We start from the raw sequence: 23,894 nt of genomic DNA, 5'->3' as shown, positions 1-23,894 counted from the left end.
GCCTTCCACCGGCTTGGTGAGGTAAGCTGGTCCTGAAGGCAGGATTGCCCTGGTATTCTCATGCTCTGCCCCTCAGCTCTTTAAGTGAGTGTCTGCCCAGACTCGTGGGCATGAGACAAGAACAAGGACACTGGTTTTGGAGGTAGGCCAGTTGGGACGCAGATGCTAGGTCCTCTCTTCTGAGCCCTGAGACTGAGGTGTTACTTCACCCCCAGCCTTACTTTTTTCCTGGGATAAATGTGACACTACAAGTTTCCTCAGGGTCGCTGTGCATGCTTTGAGATCCCAGCAAAGCTCCTCCTCTCCAGCACCGCTGGCCAGATTATTTGTAGGTTGGACCTCTGATGACCTTTTCAGGCTTCCTCGAGAGCCTGGTTCCTACAGTTTCAGGCTCTTTGCTTCCTTTCTACAGGTTATCCGTCTTCTTCCTGCCCCTCAAATCCCATCCCATCCCAATACGCCAAGATCTCCCTCCCTTAATAAAGCTGGCCTACCTCTACAGTCCCGTTCCCTTCCCTTGCCCATCATCCCCTACACTTCCAGGGGCCAGGCTACCCCAACACTGCAATTGTAGAGGTCAGGGGCCAGGCTACCCCAACAGTGCAATTGTAGAGGTCAGGGGCCAGGCTACCCCAACACTGCAATTGTAGAGGTCAGGGTTGAGAGGCTGTGCAGACCTGGGATTGGGACCAGGCTGGAGTCAGGGGCGGGGGGTGTCAGGCTGACTTCTGAGACTGTGAACTTTCCTAATTGTGATCTTTTAGAGAGGCTGCTACATCCACGTCATCCTTACATGGACTTAGGGGCCCTGTGTAACACAGGCACCCATTTTCAAATATTCTTGAGGGCAAGAGACAGACATTAGTGGGAAGAGTTCTGTGTCTGGTTCTGCACTCCTTGTCTCTAACTGATAAGCCTGCAGGGTACTCTATTGCCTGCATATGCTAGGGGCAAACCTACCCACCGCCTTAGGTAGTTGAGACCTGAAGAGGTGTCTTATAAAACCTGTGAAAGGATTTTGGGACCTCAGATGGAGTTTTACAGAGATACTTGCCTCCTCCCCATTGCTGACCCTTATCTCCCTGTCCCCAGGACCAGGGCACTGTTGGGGTGATTTTTAATGTGGGCACGGACGACATTACAATTGATGAGCCCAACGCCATCGTGAGCGACGGCAAATATCACGTAGTGCGCTTTACTCGAAGTGGTGGCAATGCCACCTTGCAGGTGGACAGCTGGCCCGTCAACGAGCGGTACCCGGCAGGTAGGTGATACAGGTCCGCAGAAGAGGCACAGCAAGGTGGGGCAGGGTGGGGAAGGGCGTGGCTACGGAAAAAACTGGATGGAACCCTGGCCAGGTGTGACTAAGGAGAAGTTAGGACCTTGAAGAAGGGAAGGTATTATTTGGTGGATGAGGTTGCAAAGCCAGAAGCCAGTTTGAGCATGGGCAGAGAAGATGAAGAAGTGTAGAACTAGAGAGTATCCAGTACCATGGAGGAAAGAGTGAACGTAGAACCAAGCGGCAGAGCAGAAATGGTGAGGCCCGTGCAGGAGCCTAGGAAAGATTATAAGTTAAATGAACACATCTGGGTGGGAGGCTGAGAAAAACAGAACCAGCCAAAAACTCAAAGTCAAGGACCCACATTAGCCCCTGTAGACCCTGGAGAAAATGCTTAGAGATGCGGGATAACAGTTAGAGACAAGTGTGCAAAGGAGGGTCAGACACCTTCGGTAGCCTTCACAAGCACCGTCCAAGGTACCCGGACCTGTACTTGGCCTGAGACCCCAGAGATGAGGACACAGAGAGCCTTAATTCCTAGGGCTACAGCTGTGGTGGTCAAGGACAAATCAAGGTCTTGGGAACCCAGGGGAGGGAGGAGGATGAGGCTCTGAGGGGGAAAAAAAAAGAAAAAGAGGAAGCTCAGGAGGGAGCCTAGTGAGAGGAAGCCAGAGGAGGAGTGATGGAAGGTTCTGGAAATAGTCACAGAGACATCTGCAGAGATGGAGGCAGCTCCAGGATTGATGCGCAAAGATGCAGAGCCGCTGACACAGACTCAGCTAGGGAGAAGAGAGGTGGACAGAGCCCTGCAAGAGGCAGATCAAGGGGGTGGGGCAGTGCAGGGAGAAGGACAGGGACCAGAGCTGCAGGTGCCTGGTGCCAGTCACAGCAGCAAGATGGCCACCTGTGATCTCCATTGCTCCTAGGCAGAGTGATAGAGTGTGCACTCTGGCCTGCAAACCCTTGGGGCTCACTCGCAGTCACGGAGGCTTAAGCCCAAAAGGCTGTGGGCAGCCCTTGAGGTAAGAGCTTCCCACATTCTCCTAATAAACAGAGGCTGACGTACCTATAGGCCAGCCTGACACTCAGATAATCTCAGACACACGGAAGGTCAGATGGGTCCATATAAAAGCTCTGTGAGGGATGGTAGTCCATCCCAGAGCCCTGGCATAAGAGGTCAGACATGCCAACTCTCCTACACGGGCCCGTCTTTGCTCCCTTTACTCTACCCACAGGCAGCGTTGGGTATCAGAGTTTCCTCTGTCTCTGGAGGAACAAGTATGTCCTTTGTAGTGATAGGGACATTGGCCTGTGCTGGACAGGTTATAAAGAGTTCTCCGTGCCCAGTCGGGCCTTAAGCACATTCCTTCATCAGGCCAGAGGCTAGGAGCAAGGCACGGACCCCTGGATAGGTATAGGGAAAGGCTGTCTGGCACCTCTTGCCTGTTTCCTGGGTATTTTGAGGGAGGGCCCGAATGCTGCCTTGTGCACTGTGGGGGTGGCTCCTGAGCGATACCACAGGTCACTGAAGCAGTGAGAATGGACATATTCCTATCACTGTTTGTTTGTTTGAGATAGGGCCTTACTCTGTAGCCCTGGCTAGCCTAGAACTTGCTGCTATGTAGATAAGGCTGGCCTCGAATTCACAGATGCCCACTTGCGTCTGCCTTCAGAGTGCTGGTGTTAAAGGTGTGCCTCCCGCCTGACTCTTGAAGAACTCAGATACAGCCTGTGGGACCTGACCTTTAATCCTGGATCTCTACTGACAGACAGTGTGACCCATGTCAAGTCAGCCAGCCTCTCTGAATCTGTAGGGAAGGCAGGGTGTCATTGCCTAAAAGTGCTTAAGAAAGCGTGTCCACATGAGCACAGGCATATACTGTCCCAACAGCCATTCATAAACAGACACAGGCCTGCCCTGGTTTCTCGTTAGGCTAGTGTAGCCATGTTATGCAGACAGGAGGACTGCTTCCGCCCCAGCATGAGTGGCTTGAATGAAAAGAGCGGTCATGTTTTCAAAGGAAGTCAAGTCCCTGTCCACCATGGCAGCTTAGGAGCATCCACAGTTCACAGAGAAACACGAAAGACACTTTCTGCATAGATTGTGCATGTACTTCTTTGCGCCACACACACACACACACACACACACACACACACACACACACACACTCCTTTCATGTCTCGGGTTGGAGCTTGAGAGAACAGGTGGATATCCAGATGGGAAGCCAAGGATGGAGAAGAGGGGCGGGGCTAAAGCTGGGGAAGGAAAGCTGTCCGAAGGAGAAGGGCCGGGGAGCAGGCAGGGTGTACAGATAAAGGAGAAGAATGGGGCTGGGGCTGGGCTCTGAGGGTGGCGAGGTGCAGAAGCTAGCTGGCTTTGCACAGAGCGCTTGAGCGTATTGAAGTGAACTGAGACGGAGAAGTCAGGCAAGGCACGGGCCAGGGCAGAGCCAGGATCAGAGTTGGGCCAAGGTTGCCTGCAGGTATAGGATGAGAGGGCCGAGGAGAATGGGGTGTGGTCTGGGTGAGGATCAGTGGTTCTAGGGGACACCAGCAGTGAGGTCCTAGATCTATAGAGAAGGCCGTCTCATGCACACGTGAATATAGGAGGGCGTATTTATGGAGGTGTTCCTGAAGGTTCATGGGAGGTGTGCATAGGCTGACCCAGGCTCCAGTCTCTGGGCAGGAGAACAGGATAGCAGAGAGTGTAAGACCTAGCTCCTCTCTCCCTATGACCCTCTCACCCCAGTGCCTGTGGGCACCCCAGCCCTCCTCTGTAGGAGAATGACTATCTAGGAGCCAGGAGCTGGTGAGCAGGCAGAAGCAGCTGTGCAGCGAGGAGGTCCAGGGTGAGGGATGGAGACGGAGGTGGAAGGGTCTGGTGAGCCAGGGCTGTGGAGGGAAGTGGGAGTCCAGGAGACAATGGGAGTCAGCAATGGCTTTGAGATAAAGCTCTGTGAAATGAGTGTGCCGGGCACCCCCTTAAATGCCGCATAAATCCTGCTTAACCCACCCCTCCCACTTCTAAACCACCCTCTAAACGCAGTAACCAGCTGGACAGCCCCCTAACTTAAACCTACTAAATGCCCCACCCCTACCCCACCACCCCTCTGTGTGGGGTGGTGAAGGAAGTGGGCCTCAGCCTCAACAACTTGACAAGATAAACCTGTTTAACCTCTGACCTTCCAGCTGTGGGTTTTTTTATTTTTATTTTTTTTCTTCTTTACACTTCCCTTCCCTTTTCTTGGTTTTCCCTCTCCTTTGGGTTACTCTCACCCCCAAGGGTGGGGCTGGCTCTGGATGGAGCCTAGGGAGGGGGCCCTAAGAGAGGAGGGGCCCAGCATCCTGTCCCTGCCTCCCTCCTTTCTGTCGAATGTGGCTGCTTGCTGGGGATCCCCTGAGAACTGCGTAATTACTTTCTAACGCCTTTGGACTGCGCTGCCTGAGAAACCTACTGTCTTTCTAAACTTTTCCAAGGAAACTTTGATAACGAGCGCCTGGCGATTGCTAGACAGAGAATCCCCTACCGGCTTGGTCGAGTAGTAGATGAGTGGCTGCTCGACAAAGGTAATTAACCAGAATTAATTAATTAACTAACTAACTAACTAACTCTAAAAACACTATCTTAAAGGTGCAGAGCTCTCTCCCCGACCCCTTTGCCCCTTTGTCATGCCCAGCCCCGAGTGGAGGGTGTTATCTGGGCAGGACGCTCCCTTCTGCCCCCTGCATTCAGTCTGTTGCTGGGAGGTGATGGGGAACAGGGAAGAGAAAACCTGGTGTCTTCCTAAAGTGATCCTCAGTGCCTGAAGATGGAAGCACCCTCAGCTGCTGAGCTAAGACATCTGCAGTAGGAGGAAAACACAGGCTAGAAGGTTGGGTCTCTCTGACCAAGTTCACCTCAGGGGTTTTTAGTAAAGGGCCACAAGACACCTGGAGGTAGGAAGATTTGGGAAGGAAGTGGGGCAGAGCCAGTAGAGAAAGGCTCAGAAGGGCTATCTGGAGGAGAAAGGAAGAGCTGCAGCCTCAGATCGTACTGAAAGATCCCAAAGGCCTTGCTTGGTCTCAGGCCCCCTAGAAGTAACGCAGGCCGATGGCTGACTGGACGAAGGGAGGAAGACAGAGCAGGTCCCTAAGAGGCCCTTATGCACAAGTGAGGTGGTACTGCTGTGTGAGAGGGAGAAGGGTCCTTGTCACCAGAAGTTGGGGGCCAAGGGCACAGCCATGTCATTCCAGTTGGAGGAGGGGCAAGCTCTGTACCTCTAAGGCTAAACTCTAGTGGGGAGCAGAAGTGCTAAAGCCACTTAACCAGCTGATAACTGTGCATTAAATGTCCACGGGGCTTTCACCCCAATAAAATCCCCCAATGTAACCTCCAGTCCCTGCACCCAGGGGCCTAAACACACTGATAACCAGATGTCATAAACCCACAGCAGGACAAAAAAGTTAAAGGGACTATAGCAGACATCGCTAAAACCTGCAGCCCTCAGCCACACTGGGCCACTCTCTCCAGCGGGGTGAACTTTAACCCTTTGAGGCGTTCATGGCAGGCAGGGGCAGGGGCCACAGAGGCCATGGTTTCCTCTCCTTTACCCACCCCCCCTCCAAGAATCAGAGAGGCTGAGGGAGGAGCCTGGGCTGAGGCTGGGACAACTTGTGATACCTTTCCTCCCCCCAACTTCCCAGGTAGGTTGGGAGTGCTGCTGAAAGAAGATAATCTGGGGCTAAGGAAGGGAAGACTCTTTGCCTTCCACTATGGCAGCCATACCTTATCTTTAAGCTTGTATCTACTCTTCTAGAAAATGGCAGGTTGAACTTCCCACAGAAAAGGAGAAATTCACTCTTGGTGTGGCCTTTGGCCCAGTACTGACCCTGTGAGCCTAGCTCCCTTCTTGGTCTTTGCTCCACTCCAGGTACACCATGAGAGGAACAGGAATAGGCTAGTCTAGGGCAGGGCTGGGCATTCTTGGAGCAGATATTTTATTGTAAGTTGCTGGGATACAGTAGATGCTCAATAAGTGTTTATGGAATTACTCCAATTTCTACTTCCAAAACTTGCCAGGGGGTACCTCACAATAATAAGACCTGTAGTCAAATGGGTTTGGAATGAAACAGGCTTCCTTCTGTTAGAAACCCGCTTGTACATTAGTTTTATAAAGGCTCTGAGAAGGCGTGGGCTGGGCCCAGCCATAAGCGAGAAAGCGTGGAGAGGACATCTTTACTTGAGCCAGAAGTAGGAGGGTCCTGGGGGAGGAGACACACTAGTGACAGGTGTTCGGGGGTCCTGGAGAGCCTGTGTTTCTAGAGAGGGTATGTGTCACAAGTTGGACTGTCTCAGCCCATGTTTGGGGGGCATGGCTCCCAGGTTCTAACTTTAAATCAGATCTCTAACGAGGCACTAACCAGAGGCTAACAAGGACTAAGCCAGGTCTTAAATGAAAGCAGTGAAGGACCATGGGACAACGGGGCAAAATCATCCTTCATCTGCCCCTACCCAATAACATCAAAACCAAAGTTAAACCTAAACTTAAACATAATAAATGTCTTTTCTAAAAACCAAACCAAAAACAACAAACTCAGAGGGTTAAACTGACCCCCAGGTCCACTAAAACCAAAGCAAGCAGCCGAGCCCCGAACAGGGGTCATTCAGAGGAATATTACACTGCCAAGTGCAGGGCCAGATTGGAGCTGGAGCAGTGATTTTGGCTGTCAGTGAGCGAAGCAAGGTCCCTTTAACATTTTCCATATCTGGGCTTGCACGTTCATATTGGGGGAAGGGCTCAGCTCACTGGGGCCTGCTTCCAGGGCAGTGGCTGGGCCTCAGTGGCTGGGCTGTAGCTGGGCAGGAGAAGATAAGCAGCCTGGCCAGCCACTGGGTGCTAATGGGTGGGGCCAGCCTGGAGCAGACCCATACAGTCTGTCTCTCATCTTATGGCTTCCTCTGCTCACACTCACAAACTCCACCTTGGCCTGGCAGGACCCACTCCTGTCTCTGTCTCTGCCGCCACTGTCTACTGCTTCGGAGGACATCATGGCTTGAGGCTGGACACTGGGTGGGATGTTTGGGAGAATAGAGAGAAAAGATGGGGGTGGAACTGAAGGATAAGGAAGAGGGGTGATAGCCCCAAGTGGGATTGGTGGGGTGTGGGTGTAAATGGAGAGGCATATGCATGGTGGGGTTAGGGGGTGACTAGGCTCCCTTTCCCAGCCCATGTGTGCCCTGGTGACCCTCTCTTGTGGGGGGTCCCACAGGCTGAGCTAGGGGCTCTGGTTAACAATGACTTTCCCTTGGTTGTCTGCCTCTTCCTCATTCCTTTCCCCATCCATGTGCTGGCTTCTTCCTGGCTCCCATACTCCTCCCCCTCCTCTCTCCACTCTCCATCCCTTCCTGGCCTCTCCGCTGTCTGCCCCCTCACCCCATCCCCAATCCTCAGGACGCCAGCTGACCATCTTCAACAGCCAGGCTGCCATCAAGATTGGGGGCCGGGATCAGGGCCGCCCCTTCCAGGGCCAGGTGTCCGGCCTCTACTACAATGGGCTCAAGGTACTGGCGCTGGCCGCCGAGAGCGACCCCAATGTGCGGACCGAAGGCCACCTACGCCTAGTAGGGGAAGGGCCGTCCGTGCTGCTCAGTGCGGAGACCACTGCCACCACTCTGCTGGCCGACATGGCCACCACCATCATGGAGACCACCACCACCATGGCCACTACCACTACTCGCAGGGGCCGCTCCCCCACAATGAGGGACAGCACCACCCAGGTGAGACCCCTCCTGGGTCTGGGAAGGTCTGGGTTGGGGGTGGGGTGGTTGGTTCTAGAGACAGCTGTTCCTCACCTAGTCACAGTGATTGTTTAGGACAGGGAGGCCTTCACACAGTGACCAGCGATATTGACTATGTGAGGTGACCATCTCTAGGAGGTATCAAGTTGTGGGCAGTTACCTGGAGCGGCTCACCAACTGTGAAAAGCCAGGAGAAAGGAGATTCTGGTGAAGACTGTGGGAACAGTGGGGAGGGCGACTGTGTCAGAGCTCAGTGGGTCAACTGGAGTTGGATAATGACATCTTGGGCAGAGATAATACAGTGGAATGGTGACATGCAGTCTCCTGGGACAGTTAGCTCCTCTCAGAGGCTGGTAGAGGCCAGGGGCAGCCTCTCTATGCTGGAGATGCTTTGAGTGAGACCTTAAGCTTTGGCTTCACAAAGCTTCTGCATGGGACTTCTGCAAGCACCAAGGGTCACAGCTTGGCAGGTCTTGGCTTTGTCCTTTGAGTGTGTGTTTGGAGTGGCTGTGCAGAGCTCCCTGTGCTTTGTCCCACACAAGATCATTTGCCAGCTCAGGAGCTCCCTGGATCTGATGGGAGTCTAGTGAGGGCCACACATGGGAAACCAAACTTGGAGAAGCAGGCAGGCCTGGCATCGTGGCTGGTCAAAATTGAATGTGGGACTGCCCAGTAGCTGGGTTCCCTACTTGTCACCATTGTCTGTGCACCGGTAATGGAGAACTTGTACCTGCCACAGTGACCTCGCTGCCTCAGCCCCACAGTGCTTCTGCCTCTCCCACCCCGCCCCAGCCTGTAGGCCCAGTGGAATTTTGGGGTGTCCCATATATCTTTCCTCTGCACCAGTCTGTCTTCAACTTGTCTCAGGGCTGGGCTGGCTGTATTCCAGGCTCTTCTTTCCCTTCTGTCTGTCCTGCAGGAATCTTGGGGCTGAGGTGGCTGGGTTAGAGAGACAAGGTATCCATCCGCCTTCCTATCTACCTTTAGTGGCCAGAAACCCCAGGGTCTTTCCTCTAGGGAGTGGGGAGCCCTAAGAGAAAGGCCTGGGCTCTCCTAGGCTCACGACTTGACCACCTATGCCCTCCAAATTCCCTCTGATTTTAGTAGAAGAAGGTAGGCAGACCAGCCATGGGGTAGAGAGTAGACGGCGGCCCCACTCCTGGGTTGTGTGGGAAAGAGAGAAGGTCAAGGATGTAGACGGGAAGAGGAGTTTATAACTTTGTCCTTGGGCAAGGGCTGTTGGGCTGAAGTGGAACTTAGGCAGATGCAGTCTGGGACCCTCTCACCCCGCTCTCTCCTCATCTGTTGTTGCCCAGCTCCCCCCTCCTTGGACTTTGGGACTCCCCCCTTGGCTCTCTTTCCTAACCCCACTGAACATCCCCTCCCCCCTCAGACTCACTCCATCTCAGGGATCCTCTTGCAATCAGAGAAAATGCTGACAAAGTCGACTCCTGTTGTCATAGCAACCATAGTCCTAATTATTGTGCAGAGCCTGGTTCTTTCTGTGGAAGGGGGTTGGGAAAGATTGAGAAGTGATGGGGTGGGGAAGCTGGCGATGGGAAACCCTCCAGACCCTGTCCCCTCTCTCTGTGTCTGAGCCTTCTCAATACCCCTTGTCCCTGCCTCAGGCCCTCTGGACCTGTGGGAAACACCTTGCAGCCCAGGGTTGGCATCCCATCCCCTGGCTTCCTAGTGTAAAGGGTTTAACACTTGTCTGATCTTTGGGAGCCACAGATCTGTTTATTATCCTTTAGCATGGGAAATTGAGATGCCAGGTCACCCAGCAAATGGTGAGAGCACTTGGCCTTGGCCCTATCTTCTGTGCTGTTCCATACATGGAGAAGCAGCTGTAGAATCTGCTCACCCACTGGAACCCTCTCTTTCCCTACTCCTCCTCTTGCCATCCCTACCACCCCCACCCCCAGAACACAGATGACCTCCTGGTGGCCTCGGCTGAGTGTCCAAGTGATGATGAGGACCTGGAGGAGTGTGAGCCTAGTACTGGTGAGTGCCTTTCCCCCCTCCCCTGCCCCGGGCCCCTGCGACGCTGCTGGGGAGGGGGGCGACTCTCTGCCACCTGGCCCCAGCCCAGGGTGTCCTGCAGGCTTTATTTTCTCCTGCAGTCCCTTTGTAACTTAGAAGACCTCAGGTCCCTCACATGCCCTCTGACAAGGTGCCTTTTGGTATCCCATCCTTGGAGATAGTGAAGTCTTTAGCCTGGGCTCCTAGGGGAGGAGAATCAAGAGGAACTGGGAGAAAAGAAGGAGACGTGGCTATAGAAACAGGAGGAACTGCAGCTCCCATGAGTCCTGAAATGGGAGGTGGGGAACTACAATTCCCATCAGCCCACAGGTCCGGAACTACAACTCCCATCAGCCCTGAAGCCTGGCGCTCTCTTGGCCATTCATAGAGGTCTCTGTTGGCATTTCCTTGGCCTTCTACTCAGCCTCAGGAACGTATCTGGTGTTCTTGATGGGGTCCCCAAGATGCCAAGTCAAGCAGGGCAGTTGCTCCCTCCGTGGAACCTCTATATCTGGCAGTGCACTAGGTAGAGGTGCCCCTTAGGCCAGACATACCGTCCCCTAGGGGAGATCCTAGCTTAAGAGCAGCTGCAGAAAAACCTATGGGAAAGGGCATCCTGAGTGGTGGCAACACAGGGACTCTGCTTAATGTTGCTAGCTGAAGCCAAGGCTACAGCTACAGAGAGCAGCTGGGCAAGTTGGGGGTGAGCTTTGCGTGCTGGCTAAGAGCATGAGGGTGGGGTGGCTGGGCTGCTCATCTGAGCAGGTTGGCAGTGGCTGGCAGGAACAGCAGGAGGTGGTCACTGGGGGTTGACAGCAGGTCTGGTAAAAGGTCTGGATATGGCTGGTGGGAACTCCCAGTAGGGAAGCACAGGCCTCAGCGGCCTGGATGAAATTGGAGCAGAGGGGCCGCCCACATCTCCTGCTTGGCTTCCCAGAGGCTTCTTTATATTACCACGCCATGGTGGCACCCGAGCTGTGGGTTTCAGCAAGGCTGGGGCAAGTGCATGAAGGGCTGTGAATCTGACCTGAGGTCAGGGGTCTGGAGTGTCTACCAGCTCCATAGGAAACACTGAAGCTAAGAGTGGTTACCCCAGATACTATGAGTAGATAGAATCATAGACTGAGGGGCCTTGGGGTCCTGGTCACAGAACAGCAGTAGAAGCCCCCACGACCAGAGGCTGATGCCCTTTGCCACCATCCCTCTCCTCCCCAGTAGGTAAGAGCTGAGTGGTATTGTTCTGTGTGCCAAGGATCATTCACGAAGGTGCCAACTGCTAGATAGGAAAGACCTCACTGTCCACACAGCTCAGGGCCTGTGCCTCAGGAACAGATGCTGTCTTCTGTAGGAGGCCCCTCTGCTGGGAGCCACCCCTCCATCTCTTTATCCTGAAGCCCAGCTATTACTTTGGGAGAGTTGTGGCAGACTTTGCCCACAACACCTCTCAGCACTGCCTCATCCACTAAAGCGATAGGCAGTGTCTGGGAATACCTGCGTGCTGACACAGCCTCCAGCAAGGTTTACTGTGAGTGGTTGCGAGGAGAGGCCTGTGAGAGCTCTGGGAAGGGACCATGGTATGGGGAAGGGTGCGGCCTCATTTCTCATTCTGGGACACAAACTCCATGCTGATAGATTTCTGCTCTCTCTCAACTCTGCAGAACCAGAACACAAAACAGATCTCACACACACACACACACACATACACACACACACACACACACATACACACACACACACTCACACACACACCACATACACACACACACATACACACATACACACACACATACACATACACACACACACATACACACATACACACACACATACACACACACACATACACACACACACACTCACACACACATACACACACACATACACACACACACACTCACACACACACACACACACACACACACACACACACACTCACACAACACACCAGGCTGAAGCATGAGCATGTTCTACTGTGTGCTCTCTGGTATCTTGAGCCATTTCCGGCTTTATTAGAATAGGTAGACCTGAAGTGGGTGGGTCAGCCGCCCCCAAGTCAGGGCTCCAAAAGATCACTGAGCATTTTGCAATTCTGTAAAAAAAAAAAAAAGAGCCATGTGAGGGGAAAATAGTGGAGGTGGAGGCTGGGGTCTGGAGTCTTTGAACATAAGCCCTAGAGGGAGGACAGAGTGGACCTTGGAGTCTCCAGTGCTCACTTACACCACTCAGTCCACAGTCTTGAAATGCCTCCTGTCCTCATCTCCCCATGGGAAGTCAGGCTGGCCTGGACCGTATCTCTGCACCTCTCATCCTGGCCTCTGCAACTAGAGTCCATTTTGAGGCTCCAAGATAAGGAAACCTTTTCTAGCATGGCATCAGGCAAATGAGGAGGCAGCCTGGCTACTGACAGGCTGCTCAGAGCCTGACCCTAGGTTGTCTACCCTCCGCATTTTCAGATCTTCAACCTGGGTGGGAATATGTGCCGTGGAATCTTCTGTTTGGCCTGTTCACCTCCCCATCCCTTCCACAGACTTCAGGCCCTGTCTTCCTCCTTTTTAGTGAGCCTGTCATCTTGCACATTATTTTCCTGGAGGCTGGAGGTCCAGTCACACAGAATATTATTAGAATTTTCTCTAGTAGGAGTGCCTTTGAGGGACAAACACCTACAGTTGGTAATATGACACACCGCCCCTGCTAGCCCAGCTGTCCTGGCCCACACATTGTATTTCCAGCCCAGCCCTCGTAGGACTGTGGGCTTTGCACCCCTGAGACACATAGGAAGAATGCAAAGATGTATATCCACAGAGGCACACGTCCGTATGCATACACATGTGACCAACAAGGGTCACACTTGTACACTTATGCATACAAATTCACATACTGCCCAGAAGCTCACATATTCATATTCATATTCTCTCTCTCCCTCCCTGCCCCCCCTCACACATGTACCAGAGTCACTGAGTGTCTCGTACGTGCCTAGAGCTTCCAGAACACCTAGAGATGCCTAGCTCACACCCGCTCAGCCCTCGGGGACTCACACCTGTACACATCAGGCTCAGCTGCATAAAGGCTCCTCCATTCAGAGCTGTGAGCCTTGAACCCACTCAGGTCCCTACATATGCTCAGAGCTACGTGGAAGTGCATGCTTAAACCCATAGCAGCAACTCCCACATGCTTGCATCTGTTGATGTATACAGACATGCTTAGAGCCAGAAAGCCTCCTCATACAACATGTACTCTGGGCATGCTCTGTGCATTTAGATATTTGTGTGTATGCTTATCTGTGCTCAAGAATCACAGACACACATGCCTTGTGACATGTCCTTACACATCCGTGCTCAGTTCACAAAGGCACACATCTGTGAACTGAGCCCCCTATTAACACTTGCTCTCATATGTGTACAGATCACATTCAGATTGCCAGATGACCACACGTTTCCCAACTGCAGACACATTTGTGTTCAGGCATTTACACCATTTGCTTACACTCATAGAAGCATGTGCACACACATATCCACAGACATGCCTCTCGTGTCTGTGTGCACAGGACTTATACTTCTGTCCATGGATACTCACCAAGACACATATGTCCATCTGTGGAGGGATGAATCATGGACCCACATGTTTGTCCCCACAGAAGTGGCCTCTACACATTGAAGTGTAAGTATGTACTAAGACCAAAGGACCATGGGTACATGCCCTCAAAATGGGGTGTCTGTGTTCAGATCCCAGAAGTCTATGCATATGTACACGTTGGTTCAGCTTCATGGACCTGCACCCATTCTACACTGTCCTCCTGGATGGGACCCTGAGAGGCACACTCATGCGTGTACATTCATACTCACACATTTATCCTCAGACCCTGTGAAGCATATGCACACAGACACACTCAGTTTCACAGGTTTATAGCCCACAGAGACACACACATATTGATCCATGTCCACATTCTTTCAGATCCCCAAAGAGGGGGTGCATATGAATACAAACACATCTACACACAGAGGTATAAAATGGCCCACACATGAACACACACACACACACATACACATGCACACATGCATGTGCACGCACGCACCTAAAATGTTCAGAGACATGGGTGTAACTGTATGCTTAGTGATACTCCTGCTGTGGCACATAAAAGGGCACACACTTATCTTTAGACTTGTAGGTCATGTACATCCTCAGACCCAGTTCAGAATAATGTCTGCTGTGTGTTCACTCATACTGAGAGGCATGTATACATTTAATAAGCCCACAAGGGCATCCCCACATGCTCAGGGTCGCCCAGTTTTTGTAGAGACATATACACATGTCCTTCAGGTTGTATGCCCAGGAGCATGTACACACAAACCTTCCTATGCCTACAGGCTAGTGTGTGCCCAGGTGAGCATTAGTATCTTGCATTTACCCTACCTGCACTTCTCCACAGTGTCACCCACCCTCAGAAGCATAGGCAGGCTTCATTCCACTGGCACACACATTTGATCAGATGCACAAAGCGTGCGTTAGGATTCCTAGGAGCTCCCAGAGTGACTTTAGTTTCTATAACGACACCTCTGTGGTTTAACAGAGCCCTGGCTTACGATGCTGCTGATCCGGTGGGAGCCTCATAGTAATGACTCAGAACCTGGTCTCCTTCCATCCTGTGGTGGTGTCATCTGTATCTCATGACTTCTCAAGGTGCAAGAATGAGCAAGGGGTCAGGAGTGGGAGGTGTCCACAGGCTGGGCCCACACAGGCTGTTCTAGCCCACACTGCATTCCAAACTTAGAGTTAAATCTTGGGACCACAGTGAGCTTCTGAGATGGCCATAAACCACCACTGTACCACGCTCTCAGGCAGAGGCGCAGGCAGATCTGGGGGCCAGCTAGAGAATGTTGTGCTTGGGTCTGAGATGTCCAGCCACCAAAGATCTATTTAATTTTACCTTCTGTCCCAGAATGCCCCTTGCTGCCACTCCAAGGATGGCAAATATCTCATCTCAGGAGATTGTTTATTTCAAAGTAGTAGATGGTGGCTTACTCTGAGCCACCCGAACTTGCTGCTTCTGGTCGGCAGACTATGAACTGAAAGATAATTTATCTCACTGCTTCAACATACCCTAGAGCAGGGTGGTTCTGTAGAGGTAGCCCCTACGACAAGAGCTTGTCACAAGAGAGAGGTTGGGTATAGTGGTGAGTTCTATACTTCTGGTGCTCACGGAGTCGAGGCAACAGGATGGCAAGTTCAAGGTCAACCCGGAGTCTATAGCAAGGCCTGTCTACTCCCACCCCCCACAAGAAGCGGAGGGTAGGGAAAGCTGGCCAACACAACACACATGCCTGAGCATGGGGGAGGACGTCTCTCAAGCGGATGGGTGTTGCTCCCGCCATGGTAAGGACAGAGTCTCCAGTGACTCCTGCTTCTGTTTCTGGGAAGGCTTTAGGCTACTGCTGTGCTGGGCAGAATGTCCCATCCTTATCCTCATGACCCTTTCAGAAGTGAGTTTTGGGAAAAGTGTTTTTGGGTGTGTGTAAGTGCAGACATCCCATACCAGCTTGCACACCTCTGGTGGTTACCTGGCTTAGTCACTGCAGTCTTACTGCAGCCCCTCCTAAGCCTCGTCTCTATTTCCCCGGCTTCTCTCGTTTCTCTGCTCCATCCTCTACACGGAGCCATGGCTATCTCCAGGACCCTTTAATGGTAGGTGGGGAGACTGCTCTTAACCCTGACCCTTGGGCAGAAAAAGGCTCTCCCTCAATTGAAAAGGTCTCTGTCATTGACTCTGTGCCCATTCAGTCTTTACCCATGTGGGGACTGAGAACAATGGCTCTTCTGACCCCTGCAGAAATCACACCTTCCCTCCTCACCTCCCTGCCTGCAAGACAGCCAACCCTAGTTTAAGTTTACATTGTAACAAGTTGCTAAAAGCAGAAAGTAAGATCTGGCAGTCCTGGGCTCTGTCTCCACACTTTCCCTCAGCACCTCTGCCTCAGCAGGTTGGCACAAGCAATGTTTGTACCAAATGTTTTGCCACAGTATCATGTGGATATTTATCTTTTCTACTTCCTATCCTTTCCCGGGATTGCCGACTTGAGTGCTACGGTCCTTTATTATCACCACAGCCATTTTAGGGGCCAAAGCCTGTATAAGATAACATTCATCTCTGTAACAGATAAGCCCTGAATCTCAGTGGTCAATGAAAGAGAGCTTTCTCAGTCAGATGTGTGTTTCCAGGGCTCTGCCCAGAGGGCATACTAATAATCTACCCTCTTTCCATCTGTGGCACCTCCATTTTTAACACAGCATGTCCAAGATCGCTGTTGTATGGGCCACTGAATGCTGTTAGGGACAAAGAACCGGACAGAGCCTAACACTCAACAATGGAGCCATACTCAATTGGTAGGATTGCTGGGAAATGAAGTCTAGATGTCAAGGTTCAGAAGAAATGTATTTATTTTATGGGGTAATGTACAGCTTGTGCTCAGAGCCAAGGCATTTTGCTTACATATTCTGAAGGACACATCACACAGCATAGACACAAAATACATGTCTCAGACTCATGGGCAGCAGACATGAGAGGCCCATTCACATGTACACATCTGTTCACACTCACTGATATACACACAGGCACCTCAGATCCACGAAGGCTACCGTGCTTAGGAATTTATGCTCATGGATATAGAAACACAAACCTTTATAGGGGTCTGCATCTGAGTGTGTGTGCTCATAAACATCCTCCTGTTGAGTAACTCACTGCCTCTGACCATGAAACCACTGTGGCCTCCGCCCTTGCCAAGCTGGTGTTACAGGTATGGAGGGACACCATCCTTCACGCTACAGCCCACAGTGGCATACTTCTCTGCTCCAACAGGTGAGTAGGGATGAACTCTAGCCAGGGTTCTGTTTGCTTAGCAGTGTATCCTGGGCCCTGACTGTGGGCATGTGGCTTAGCAAGTCATGACCTACAGAGCTGTTTTCAGGTATAAGAGCTGCCTTTTCTCCTAATCCACCGAAATGCTAACATTCTTGCCCACTGCCCCCCCCCCCCCAGCTTGGGTAGGGCCCTCAGCACTGGTGAATGAGCTCCCAGCCAGCAGATGGCTTAGCCGGCATCACTCAGAACTTCAGACTCGGTTGTGGGGTAGACATGTTCTGACTGGATAGAAGGTCTGGCTCATAGGTAGACTTTTTTCTTAGACAGAGTCAGACACTGTAATCCAAGCTGATGTCAAACTCGTGAATTCATGGTGATACTCCTGCCTCAGCTTCCTGAGTAATGTGCTTGACAGGTATGAGCCACTGCACAGAACTCTGTGGATGTGTTTCTAATCAAGGCTCCCGTGCCTTGTAGGTTGAAAGGGCCCAGCTTACTTTGTGTGAGTGCCCTGCAGAGGGAAGAGTTGAGATGAAAGAGCTGCTTGGAGATGGTGGTTGGTGTCCAGCCAGAATGGAATTCTCTGGCAAGTGGACCCAACGTACACTGCGGTGTTCCATTTCCTTAGGATAAGAAGAGCAGAGGATGAGTGGGCTGTGCCTCTTATAAGCACCTGTATTTTGCAACTCCTGCAACTACCAGATGTGAGAGAGGGGCTAAAGGCTGCCTGGGGTCCTTGTCAGAGTTTGATGGCTTCAGGGGCCACAGTCTCGCGTTTGTCTCCCAGTGATGCAGTGCTAACCACAGAGCCCCCAACATCCATGAGTCACCTTGAGTGTTGCCCCTATTCAGAAGTCTACTGGGAGGGCCAGCAGTGGGACCATCCCAGCCAATGGTCCCAGAAGCCTTTGGGGCACCCTCCCTTGCTCATGCCCTACTGGTTCCTTCCCAGTAGAGTTTTCTAGATCTTTCCTAGACCAGTGCCCCAAGGAAGCTCATATCCAGTGCACCATAGCCCAGGCCAGGGTGGTGTGGGGAAGCCATGTGAGATTCTCCACGATCAATCACTTTGGAAGAGGTTTGTGTGGGGGTATTGGGCACACAGAGGAAGTAGTATCAGAGCAAGATGCTGCGATGCAAAGCACATTGGTAGAATCATGGGAAATATGGCCACAGACCATGGATAGAGAAAAGCTGGGAGAGCCTTTAAGGGGAGGAGGACTGAAGGGATAAGGCTGAGATCTAAAAGGGGAGCCAGGGGCTGTGGGTCGTGGACACCCGCGTGTACCAAGGACTAGTGCGTTGGGGCAAATGGCTGTGGGAGCTGCACAGGCAGTGCAGGATATGTGTGGTCCAGGTCTGAATCTACCATCTGCCCTCACCCAGCTGGAGGCAACAGGTTGGTAAAGAGCCAAGATCTGCTCCTTGCTTTTTCTGATGAGCTGTACTAAGGATACTTTAATGTGTCCCTAGTGATGGCCAGCAGGTTGGCCATCACAAGTCGGGTTAGGGAAAGCTTTGATCGCGGAGTTTCTGAGGGTGTTGGTAACTCAGTCTAAGATGCAAATGGTTGCAGGGCTTTTAGAGAATAGAAGTCAGGCCTAAGGACATGCTTCCAGGCATAGTTCTCAGCAGTACCCTTTGCCCAAGAAGGTGGGGCAAGGCTGTGTCAACTCAGCCCGTAAAAGGTACTCTCTGCTTCCCCACGTACCTGGCCCACCGACAGGTAGTGACAGGGGACTTGCTGTTCACTTCCCCTTGAAGAGCTTCGTGCCAGGCCTGCTGCTGGCTGCTAGTAAGATCGGCAGATGGCACTCAGGCCTGTGGGCCTTCCCTGGCAGTGAGCCTCCAAGAGTAGGAAGTCAGTGTCAGAGGCACCAGGAGTAGAGGGCATCTTCTGGGGTCAGCCTGGAAAATGGGGTACTGGCTGGATTCTGAGTGTGTGTGAGCTGTTCTCTAGGCTCCACAGGGAGCCTGTTCGGAATAAAAGGCAGAGGTCATGAGTCAAGAGGTGGTGTGAATGATCAGAAATGACCTAGACAAGCTCAGAATTCATGCAGGGAGGAGGCTCTGCCATGATTAGCCCCACGCTGGTACTACTTTCCTGTAAGCAGTTTGCCCCGGTGCAGGGATGAGGACACTGGGAAGGGGAGGAACATGGGAATGGAAGAATGTACCATGATACCACACAGACTAGAGAGCCATTGGGCCAGGCTTTAGTCAGCCTGATGACTTTAGGAAAGGACATGTCCCTAGCATGGGGCTGCCACCTCTCTGGGTCTCCAGTGATAGCCAGCTGAGTGAAAATCATAAGCCAGGCTAATCCCTGGTGTTCCTCCTAGTAGCTCAGTCTGTGAAGGAAAAGGTGAAAGGCAGAGCTGGTAGAGGGTAGGAGCCAGGCCAGGTCATGGGAATGAAGCGTTGCCAGGCTTACCTGGGCCTGGAGCTCACTCCCTTAGTTTATTTATTTTGGTTATTTGAGACAGAGTCTCATATAGCGTAGGCTGGCCAGAACTTGCAGTGTAATTGAAGATCACCTTGAACTGATCGGCCTGCCTCCACCTCCTGAGTGCTGGAATCACAAGCATATGCCACCATGTATGACAATATTCTAGTTTCATAGAGGAGGACTGTGGCCCAGTGGGGGCGGGACATGTCTGTAGTCACACAGGAATCCGGTTGATACACATGTAGCCTCCAGGTTGGATTCTTGGGTGAGCAACTTTGCCAGCCGCCTAGAGGCATGAGGGCGATGATCCAGGCTTTCTTGGCCTCTTTCCTGGCATCTGGGAGTCACAGAAGGAACTGGTCAAGTCATTCATTCACCTCACTTGGAAGTTCTGCCTTTTCTAGGCATCAACATCCTCATCCACTAGAAGCTGGGGTTGAGGGTTGGGATCTATTAGTGGTAGAAAGAGTGCTTTGCCTGGCATCCATGAGGTTCTCCTGGCTTCCATCAGTGGAACTGGACAATACTGGCTGCACAAAACATTCTCTGCTCTTGGGTCAAGAATTCCTATGACTAAGCCTTCGGAGAGCTAGGAACTCATGGGCTCTAAACTTTGTGGTGTAAGGGAACCTAATAGGAAGTACGCTTGAGAACTCTGATAAGGTTTGTCCTTCAGTGGCAAGGTTTTGCTGTGGCCTCCGTGAGACTAATGGAGCTGCGGGTGTAAAAGTTCGACAGAGGTGTATGAGAAGTTAAGCCAACCAGAAGGTTGGGGTAGGCAGAGCAGAGAAGGCTCTGGACGTGAGACTAGGTGTATGAGCAACCAGAAGAGAGAGACGGTGGGTGCAGACACCAAGTGAAGTAACTCAGGTAGGGATTGGGCGTAGGTTGAGCTGGAGAGGAAATCTTCAACTCTGTTACGGAAAGAACCAAAGGCAACCTCCAAAGCCAGAGTTTGAGCTCTCCTTACAGCATAAAGCTTGCTTATTCAGCTTCTATCTACCGGGGGTCAGAGGCTTGCTGCGCTTTGGTTAGTGAAGAAGCCCAGGAGGCTGATGGGAGTTGTAGTTGTTGACCCAGAGACAGATGGGAGTTGTAGTTCATGCCCCCTGAAGGGCTAATGGGACCGATATTTCCCGCCCACAGGGAACTCATGGGAATTGCAGTTTCTGCCCAGGGTACTCGAGTTATCAGACTTAAAGAGAAAACAAATACCCACTCCCTACCACAGGCCTTCCAATTAGTTATCCTGGGCCCTATTTTAGATAGCGTGTCCTTCCCCCCCCCCCCATGGCTGTGTATGTATTTTCTTTTCTTTTTTTGCTTTCTCCTTCTTTCCGTTGTTTTATTATTGTTTTAACAATAATAAGAGGGCCAGAGGCAGTCATAACCTGGCCAGGTTCTGGCGGTCCATGGGGGTTCTGGGGAGGGGGTGGGGGGAAGTCAGTGGGAATCAGAGGTGGAGGGTGAAGAAAGTGGAGAGTTAGGTTTAGTTTAGTAATCACATGACTTCCGCCCTCACTCACTCTCATTCCCAATCCTCCCCACCTCCATGCATCTTCTCCAAGCATCGTCTGAGCTTTTCACTACATCCCAGAATCCTAAGGGACAAACTCCAGCTCCAGTGTGTCTGATCCTCCCTGCCCACTGTTCCACACAAGCGTTCCTATTTAAAGTTTCCTCCGATGGTCCACAGAAATTAGTCCCAAGATCCTTTCCATGGCCAGACCCCCACCCCAAGAGTTCACACCCACACAGGCATGCCACCTCTCCTTTCTGTGGCCTCTCCACTGACCCTTCCTGTTCCCACGATGGCACCGAGTGGTTCCACTTCCCCAGATCCAACCTGCACGCACGCACGCACGCACGCACTGTGCAAATTTCAACCTCGTGTTCAATGAGGGGGAAGAGGGCTCGAGAGAGGGAGGAGAGTGAGCTTTCTGGAGGAAGCAGGCTGTTCAGGGAGTAATTCAGGGAGGGAGATGCCAAACAGATAGACAGAAAACGTGGTACGGAAAAGTTGTTTTTTCTTATTTTTTTTCGGGAGAACCCGCTTACACAGCTCTGTTTGTAATTTTTTTCTTCATGCTAAAATCACACGGCCTATTTGTTGATGTAAGTTGCCTGAATTCCGTGGTATGCTATCTTCTTTTTTAAAAACAAAAGCAAAAAAAAAAAAAAAAGCAAAAAGAAATATATATAAAAAAAACCCTAAAAAATATTGTTGTTAGGTTTGTTTAAATGCTGCTGTTGTATGTTTTTAAAACCTTAAACCAGTAGAAAAAAAATTCCGTTTCTTTTCAAATTTCCTTTCCTTTCTGTTCCGTTTGGTTTCTTAAGACGAAACAAAAAGACCAAAACCCAGAGTCACAGAGCCCGCGCGTGGGGTGCCCAGGGCATCCGAGCCGCAGCGCGCTTAAAGCGCAGGCGCTGGCCGGCTGGCGGGCGGGCCCGGCCCGCGTAGTGTCCGCCAAAGCCAATTGAACCGATTTGGGTGTGAGGCTGTTGTTTCTCTCTCTGTGCCGGCCGCCCGCGCCCCGGCCCTCGCTGACGCCCTCTCTTCTCTCTTCTCTCTCTTTTTCTAGGAGGAGAGTTAATATTGCCCATTATCACGGAGGACTCCTTAGACCCCCCTCCCGTGGCCACCCGGTCCCCCTTCGTGCCCCCGCCCCCCACCTTCTACCCCTTTCTCACGGGCGTGGGTGCCACCCAAGACACCCTGCCTCCGCCCGCCGCGCGCCGCCCGTCCTCGGGGGGCCCGTGTCAGGCCGAGCGCGACGACAGCGACTGCGAGGAGCCCGTGGAAGCCTCGGGCTTCGCCTCAGGGGAGGTCTTTGACTCCAGCCTCCCCCCCACGGACGACGAGGACTTTTACACCACCTTCCCCTTGGTCACGGACCGCACCACCCTCCTGTCGCCCCGCAAGCCCGCGCCCCGACCCAACCTCAGGACAGATGGGGCCACGGGCGCCCCCGGGGTGCTACTTGCGCCCTCCGCCCCAGCCCCCAACCTGCCCGCGGGCAAAATGAACCACCGAGACCCACTACAGCCGCTGCTGGAGAACCCACCCCTGGGGCCTGGGGTCCCCACGGCCTTCGAGCCGCGGCGGCCGCCTCCCCTGCGCCCCGGCGTGACCTCAGCCCCCGGTTTCCCCCGTCTGCCCACAGCCAACCCCACGGGTCCGGGCGAGCGCGGCCCGCCGGGCGCGGTGGAGGTGATCCGCGAATCCAGCAGCACCACGGGGATGGTGGTGGGCATCGTGGCGGCGGCGGCGCTCTGCATCCTCATCCTCCTCTATGCCATGTACAAGTACCGCAACCGCGACGAGGGCTCCTACCAGGTGGACCAGAGCCGGAATTACATCAGTAACTCGGCCCAGAGCAATGGGGCGGTAGTGAAGGAGAAGGCCCCTGCTGCCCCCAAGACGCCCAGCAAGGCCAAGAAGAACAAAGACAAAGAGTATTACGTCTGAGCACCCAGTCCAGGCACCGCGCCCCACTGCCAGCTGCTCCTCCCGGGAGGGCCCGGGAGGAGGGTGCGGCCCTCTCCCTGCAGGGGGATCTGGGGACCCTCTCCCCGGCTGCCTCAGGCTTTCTCCCACGAAGAGGAAACGCAAAAAAAGAAAAGGAATATAACTACTACGTGCTCATCCCCTTCCCTCCCGCTGCCCTCGGCGCCGCACTGTCAGCTCTGGGGCTGGCTGTCCTCCGCTCTGCGCCTGTCAGGCAGGGCACGTGCTCACAGCCCTGGGTTGATTTATTTTTTTAAGGGGGGTAGTTTTATTTTGGTGGGGCTGGGCGGGAAGGAAGGCTGGGGTTTTGTAAAGTGTCCACTGCGCCGTTTGTTTATTTTCCCTCGATTTTCTTCTTTCTCCCGGTTCCTCCCGCCTTCCTTCTTCGCAGCCCTCCTGTCCCGGTTCAGGCTTGCTGTGTCTATTGTCCCTACTTTCCTCCACCCACCCCACCTTTTCTTTTTCTTTTCTTCTCTTTTTTCCCCCCTTTTCTCTTTTCTTTTCTCTTCCTTTTTAAAATTCTGTTTTCTCTGCTGCCCTTCCTTTGGGTTTCCAGAGTCGCTGGGAGAAGGGTGGGCGGGTGGACCCAGAGCGGCCCAGCTTGGGTGGCTGGGGCCGGGCAGTGGGGGTCATTCCCCTAGTGTCCCAAGCCCCCTCATGAGGGGAAACTCCTGTGGGTCTGCCCAGGGATTGGGCTTGGACCTGGCCAAGGCCTGTTGTGTGTGTCGCTGCGCCGGGCAACGTGCATTGCTGGGAAGCCGCTGGAGGAGCGGGGTGGGGGGCGGGGGGTGGGAAAGGCAAATGCAGATATATATTAAAAACAAATAATCGAGGTACCAGAGCTGCGTCTGTGGCACCAGCTAGCTGCAGGCGCAGAGGATGTCGGGAGTGAGGCTGTGTCTGCGGATGGCTGGGGTCACTTCTCCGCCCATGGGCTCCCTGCTCCCCCAGTTTTTTTTTTCTCTTTGTTAACAAATGTGTCTGAGTCTTGGAAAACACCCC

General features: G+C 52.7%; 1 protein-coding gene across 17 annotated transcripts in view; it reads left to right on the top strand.

The window, feature by feature from the left end:
• The window catches only part of NRXN2 (neurexin 2), a gene marked incomplete at both ends in the record, with an annotated part of 99,401 nt that extends 76,548 nt beyond the window's left edge, over positions 1-22,853 (top strand). For 5 of the 17 annotated variants that reach the window (XM_080913465.1, XM_080913466.1, XM_080913464.1 and 2 more), the window contains 5 exons: positions 1,093-1,264; positions 4,757-4,846; positions 7,711-8,036; positions 9,983-10,061; positions 22,549-22,853. In XM_080913465.1, the coding sequence (XP_080769591.1) occupies positions 1,093-1,264; positions 4,757-4,846; positions 7,711-8,036; positions 9,983-10,061; positions 22,549-22,853 (972 nt within the window). Of the gene's footprint in view, positions 1-1,092; positions 1,265-4,756; positions 4,847-7,710; positions 8,037-9,982; positions 10,062-21,966 lie in introns of all 17 variants that reach the window. The other 12 variants (XM_080913467.1, XM_080913455.1, XM_080913453.1 and 9 more) reach the window with 5 other exon arrangements.
• Positions 22,854-23,894: the final 1,041 nt, after the last annotated feature.

The sequence above is a fragment of the Micromys minutus genome (genome assembly GCF_963924665.1).
Source record: "Micromys minutus genome assembly, chromosome: 2".
Classification (NCBI taxonomy): Eukaryota; Metazoa; Chordata; class Mammalia; order Rodentia; family Muridae; genus Micromys; species Micromys minutus.
This window is presented reverse-complemented; position numbering and strand designations above follow the sequence as displayed.